The sequence below is a fragment of the Pteropus alecto genome, unplaced genomic scaffold (assembly GCF_000325575.1).
Source record: "Pteropus alecto unplaced genomic scaffold, ASM32557v1 scaffold131, whole genome shotgun sequence".
NCBI classification, from domain to species: domain Eukaryota; kingdom Metazoa; phylum Chordata; class Mammalia; order Chiroptera; family Pteropodidae; genus Pteropus; species Pteropus alecto.
The window spans coordinates 20,414,587-20,421,140 of NW_006434709.1; the positions used below are offsets into that span (position 1 = coordinate 20,414,587).

Below are 6,554 nucleotides of genomic sequence, written 5' to 3' on the forward strand. Positions count from 1 at the left end.
ACCAGACAAAAAATTGGAAGGTGATATTCCCCTTTTCTTTCTTCTCAGTATTGTCAGTGAAGCAGGAGCATCCATCTACAGTGTTAGCTCTGAAGCTAACAAAGAGATGCCGGGACTGGACCCTAATTTGAGAAGTGCAGGTAAGAAGCTTAGCACCATCTCAGAAGCATGTGATTATAACAGTTTGTACTTGTTTTTATAACAAACAAAATATTTAAATATCCAAGAACACTTAGAAGATATATTTTTATGAATAGGCTTGTTAGAAGTGGTTGGTTGGAATAATAATTGGAAAAGAAAAGGAAGAATACTGTTTGTAAAGAACACAGCATAGTATTCCAGAATGAAAAATTAACCCAAAACATCTTTAGTAAAATTAAATGCTAGAGAGTTAACAGAAATAATAAATACTCTTAAGCTCTCCGCTTATTAAAACAAAATATTTATTACAGCTTTTTGTTGGCAAAAAGTAATATATTAACATAAAACTATTTATATATAGTCAAATGTATGAGCCTACACAGGCTTTCAGTTTATTGCTAAATATTTGTCAAATGACCAGTTTCTCTTTTGCTAATGGGGATCATCAGTGGTATATTGTTTATATCAAGCCTGTTGTGATTTTAGTTGTATTAAGTTGCTTTGATTTCTGCAATGTGGAAGAGTTAAATTCTTGTGTGTGAAGAAATTAAGATACTTTGATACATCTAGTGAATGTAATTAGTATCACAAGCAAGATACTAGTTCTGGCCAGAGTATTTTTCTGTGTAATGTAGATATTCAGACTACTTTGTTAGAAACTGACTTTTTATTGAAAATTTTTCCTTAAGTATTCTCATCAAGTTTTATCAGCTATTCTTAAAATCTATACCTGGGGATGTATATTTGAAGGTTTTTTGTGTTTTTTTTTGTGTTTTTTTTTTTTGCATTAATTTAAAGCTAAAAACTTCTTTCTTATATCCAGAAAAGCTTGTAGTTTCTCTTCAGTTTTTCATTCCATGACATAGTCCCTATCTAAAATGATCATCTTCTCAAACTCAGAACCCAGCTCAAAATCTTGCTTCTTCTGTGAAGTTTTACCCTATCACCCCAGCTCAGCATGGTTTCTCCCTTCTTGCCATGTACTTTTTTGATACTTGCCTTGTAATAATAATAATAATAATAATAATAATAATAGTAATAATTAGATATAGTAATCCTAGTAGGAGCTGCTAATACTAATCTTTTTTAAGCACCTAATATATGTGAAACATTGTGATAAATGCATTACCAGGATTATTTTTTTTAATCCTCAGAATTGCCCTATGAGACGTTTATTAATCCCACTTTATAGATGAAGAAACCAAGGCTTAAAAGGCTTAAAGAGGCCACATAGCCAGTAAGGGTGCGCATAATATTTGTGTACTTTTGTAATTCACAACCTCCCAAGTTGGCACTGAAAGGTAATCTTCCAACAGGGCATTGGAAAAACATGTTGTCTAGGAGGTGGTGGTCCCTCAGACCTCCCACTGTCATAGTATTATAGATGACACAAGATTACTACATTCCAACAAGACCCTATGAAAATAGGAAATAATAAAAAGAGGAATTGGTGTCTGTTCCTAAGTACTCTGATTTCAAAATCTAGCTCTGTCTTCAGTTTGTGATTCACTGCAGGTATGCATTCCTTCTGTGTTTCAGTTTCTGTCTATGGGGCAGTGACTGCGTTTGATCCATATTAACTCAAAACATCTACCTAGACAATTTTGACTCTTCAGAATCTAGTCCTGGAGGCAAATATTGAAAGAAGCTGAGAGTCTCCACTCTCGCTTTTTTAGGGCCCACTTCCTTTTCAATTCCTGTTTTCTGAATGAGAATCTCCCTTTCCCAGTGATTGATGCCAGGGATGACTTTATACTTCATTTGAGATCTGACCTACCTGTGGGTGTGAGTTTTACCTTTCATCCCTCCATGAGTAACAGAACCTCAACGTTCATACAAGTGTTAAACATGTGTAAGAAAATAACTTCAAATTACCACATCTTCTTGACCAGTTTATCAACTTATTGAAAACACAGTTTATCCTTATATATGCTTATATTCTCACATAATAAATACATTATACATGAGAGGCATTTAAATTAGATGGGTAGACTACTAGATAGATGGCATTAAAATATTTAGTATAGATTCCTGATTTAAAATGGAAAATTGAGTATACCTGTTATTCCTTCACTTCTTTCTGAAATATTAAAATCACAGTAACTTGATGGAATGAAGACAAACTCACTAGGACAAAGAGAATGGGAGAGGAGATAATAGCAACAGTTTCAAAGCTGGAAAGCAAATGACTAAGTACAAAGTTATCTAGCCAACTTGAGAAAATTGAATACTAAGACAGCATTGTAGAAAACAGCAAACTAATCTAAAATAGATCACAGAAACTGCATAGGTTCAGGAAATGTATCAAGCACCTTTAGAAGTATTTTGGGAGTGCTGAGAGTGGGTCTAAAATAAGACCCACTTAATTGAAGGTCTGTTTAAAAAGCAATTAGACCAAGTTAAACATTGACTATCATATAAACCAGCAATTCCATTCTTACGTGTATACTCAAAAGAATTGAAAACAAGTACTCAAAAAATTCTTGTACACAAATGCTCATAGCAGCACTATTCACAGTAGCCGAGAGCTGGAAACAGCCCACATGTCCATAGCAGATAAATGGAGAAACAAAATGTGGCATATTCATACTGTGGAATATTATTTTTAGCCATAGAAAAGAATAAAGTACTGATACATGCTACAACATGGATGAACTTTGAAAACATGCCAAGTGAAAGAAGCCAAACAGAAAAGGCCACATATTGTATGATTACATTTATATGAAACGTCCAGAATAGGCAAATCTGTAGAGACAGAAAGCTGATTGGTGGTTGCCAGGACCAAGGAGAGGGGAAAATGAAGAGGGATGACTTAATAGGTACGGGTTTTTTTTTTAAGGTGATAAAATGTTTTTTGGAACTTTTTAGAAGTGGTGGTTCACACAGCATTTAAGTATACCACATACCACTGAATTGCACACTTTTAAATGGTTAATTTTATATTATGTGAATTTCACATCAGTGAAACGGAACCTCCCATTGCACACATTTTGAATAACTTTCCTTCTTCCACCTGTGCAGAACATTGGAGATTCTCTCAAGAGGGTTAAATGGAAGGTCTCTATACTGGAGGATACAGGTTGTACATGAGAGTAGGGATACCTACTGAAAAAAGAAGGGTTAAATAATTATTTACATGCTGTCATAGAGACTTTAGAGAGGACTCAGTCTTCCCTGCAGGAGATTAGGGGATTCAGACCAACACAAGAGAAAACACCTAAAGAAACTGCACTCAGAGAGTTCACAAAGAATTGGCCAAATCTCCAGACAGTGAAGGCCACAGTTGACAAACCTCGAAGTTTTGCATATTTTATTTTTCTTACAAACAACACACACACACACACACACACACACACACACACACACGAATGGGTTCTCCTTGATATTTTCTTATTGGTTACTGATGGCACATGGTAGAGCATCAATTTTTGCCTGGGTGTCTTGAAACCAGCCCACTGATTGAAATCTTACTAATTCTGATATTTTTTCAGTTGACTTGTTTGAGTTTTCTAGGTAGACAGTCATCATCTGTAAATAATAATAATCTAGTTTTTGTCTGTTCAGTAATTATGCTTTCTTTCTTTTCTTAACCAATTGCATTCATTAACTAGAATTTCCTGAACAATGGTGAATAGTAGTAGTGATACAGACAAATATTGGTGTCATATGTGGGCACAATAGTATTTGCCATATATTTGGATATACTGCATTTAAAAAATACATAATGGCTTCCTTGAGATACAGTTTACATAGCATACAGTTTACCCTTTTACAGTGTGTCAGTGTTTTTCAGTATAGTTAGAATTGTGCAACCACCACCACTATCTGATTTTAGAACAGTCTCGCCACCCCAAATAGAAACCCCATATCCATTAGCAATCAGCCTCCCTTTCCCTCTTCTCCCCAACCCCTGGCAAACACTAATTTATTTTCTGTCTATATGAATTTGCCTATTCCGGATATTTCATATAAATTGAATCATTACAATACGTGACTGGCTCTTTCACTTAGCATAGTGTTTTCAAGGTTCATTCATACTATAGCATATATCAGCACTTCATTTCTTCTTATTGCCAAATAATTTTCCATTGTATGGGTGTATCACATTTGTTCACACAGTTATCAGTTGATGGATATTTAGGTTGTTTTCACTTTTTTGCCCATTATGAATAATGCCACTATGAACATTCATGTACAAAATTTTATGTAGACATATGTTTTCATTTCTCTTGAGTATATAACTAGGAGTAGAAATTTGGGGGCATGTAGTAACTCTATGTTTAATATTTACCAGAAGTCTTTTGACTTCTGTTACTATGCTTTCCTCACCATTCATCTTTTGTCTCTTTTACTATTTTCTATCTCAAAATGTGAATGTGCCCCAAGTTTTGGGTCATGACTTTCTCGCTTTTCATGATCTTTATCAGTAATCTATTAACTCCCTTTCCTTGAACTACTATCTGTTTCTTACTTTCAGGAATCTCTTGTCAGCCTGATCATTCTCAACCTACATGTATTATTATTACTGTCTATTGCATAATTCTTTTCTTGGTTATCCTGCTAGCAGGAAAACAGCACCATCTCTCCAAAGGCTGGGCATGCTGCTTTTTAAATTCTACTTTAAACGATGTCCATCTTCCTGCCTCCTTTCTCTTCCGTGCTTGAGTTTTTATGCTGTATAACGTGAACAGCATCTGAAAGGGAAATATCTGTTCTGGAAATACTAGAGTCTATGTTGCGATTGTTTGTTGGTGACACTGTAACTCTAGAGTTCTTAGGACTTATTGTAGAATTAATATGTCACCTCGAAACTGTCATTTCCAGTCCATTGTTGCTGCATTTAGCAATATTAGGATGAACAAGGGAGACACTAGCAGTGAAACAGTTAGAAGGGCACCAGGTAGGTAGAAAATAGTTTAAGACCCTTGTGTGTATTTTAGAAATTTTAAAATATGAGAATCTACCGACATTTATCAAATTATGCAATTGCTCTATCCAATTTCTTAAGTTTAAATTTTCATAATGTGGGTTTTCCTGAAGGGGTTGATTTGAGAGATATACCTATTATTGATATCCTTTTATTGATACTGCCTTCCTGCATAGTGAACATACTGATGCCTTTATCCTTAACTTGGTTTACTGTTGTGTGTTGTTGTTGTTTTTTTTAATCAATAATGTATTTGGGAAACGCATGTGTGTATTTGAAAATTATTCTTATTGCATTATATATAGATAAAGGCTAGAATAAAGAAATATTTGCTTTTAGAAAATATCAGGTGGTGGCATGTATTTTCAATGTGTAATTATAAAAGTGATTATTAGAGAAAACCATTTCTTCTGTAACCTGCAATGCTTTGCACTAATTAACCTTTTGTGAGGTGTATGTGCAGGCCTTGGAATCTCCATCTCTTCTGTGGGCAAAATAGGCAGATTGTATAACACCAGCTTATTGTTCTCTATGCTTGCCTTGTAAGCTGCCGTTTCATGATATGTTAGAAGTAATAATGGAATATGTGAAAAAGACTTGAATGACTGTGCAGTGAACTTGATGTTCACAGTAGATCTTACCTCTGATGAGAGGTAGTACAAATTAGTGACAGGAGAATCTGGTCATCACTTGTAAGAGGTGGCGTCTGTTGCCAGACCTTGAACGGTCAGGGGATTCCTTTGATTTCTTTCACTTAATGAATTTATATTTTATCCAACCTTCTGTATGAGTAGGTGGATTAGTTTTTATGTATTTAGAAAATAAAAGCTGTTCATATGTAGGGACTCAATGTAACTCTGCTACTTGGGAAAAAAAGAGCTGCCTTTAGAAGTAGCCTTAAGATTCATATTAAATTTCTTTTCTCTAGCTAGATTTATCTTATAAGCTAAATTAAATAGAAATTTTTGTTAACATTTGGTAGGGAAAAAAAAAAGATGACAATGAATGATGACCAAGTAAAATGACACAAGTAAAGGAATATTTGAAGTTAATTTTCAAGTCTCTTGAACATGAATCGTGATGGTCAAGATGATTAGGATTGTGCGTGTGTTAAGAGACAAGCAGTTGTGACTTGGATCACTTCACAGAGTAATCTTGCAATCATATTCAGGGCAATACAAGTATATTCACTAGCCAACTGACTTTGTCACTGTTTGCAATAACATACGATTTCATCATTCACTCATCATTATCAGGATCTAGTCCTAATAAGCATATTTGACATACAAATGTTTGTCATGTTTATAATAAAGCAGGATTATATAAAAGTAAAATAGATATCTACCTGTTCATTAAAGTGTGAGCTCCTCTACTATGCTGTATCTGTACTTAAAGAACGAACAGGTGATTATGTAAGTATAGCAACTAAATATTTTATTTATTCTTTCACATATATAACCTGTTCACTCTATTTGTGTTCAGGAGG

The 6,554-nt window shown here is 34.3% G+C and overlaps 1 protein-coding gene across 2 annotated transcripts in view; it reads left to right on the plus strand.

Moving 5' to 3' along the window:
* SRBD1 (S1 RNA binding domain 1) overlaps positions 1-6,554 on the plus strand; it is a 185,224-nt gene that overhangs the window by 100,677 nt on the left and 77,993 nt on the right. For both annotated transcript variants that reach the window (XM_006909626.3, XM_015587611.2), the window contains exon 15: positions 49-140. In XM_006909626.3, coding sequence (XP_006909688.1) covers positions 49-140 — 92 coding nt within the window. The remainder of the gene's footprint in view (positions 1-48; positions 141-6,554) is intronic.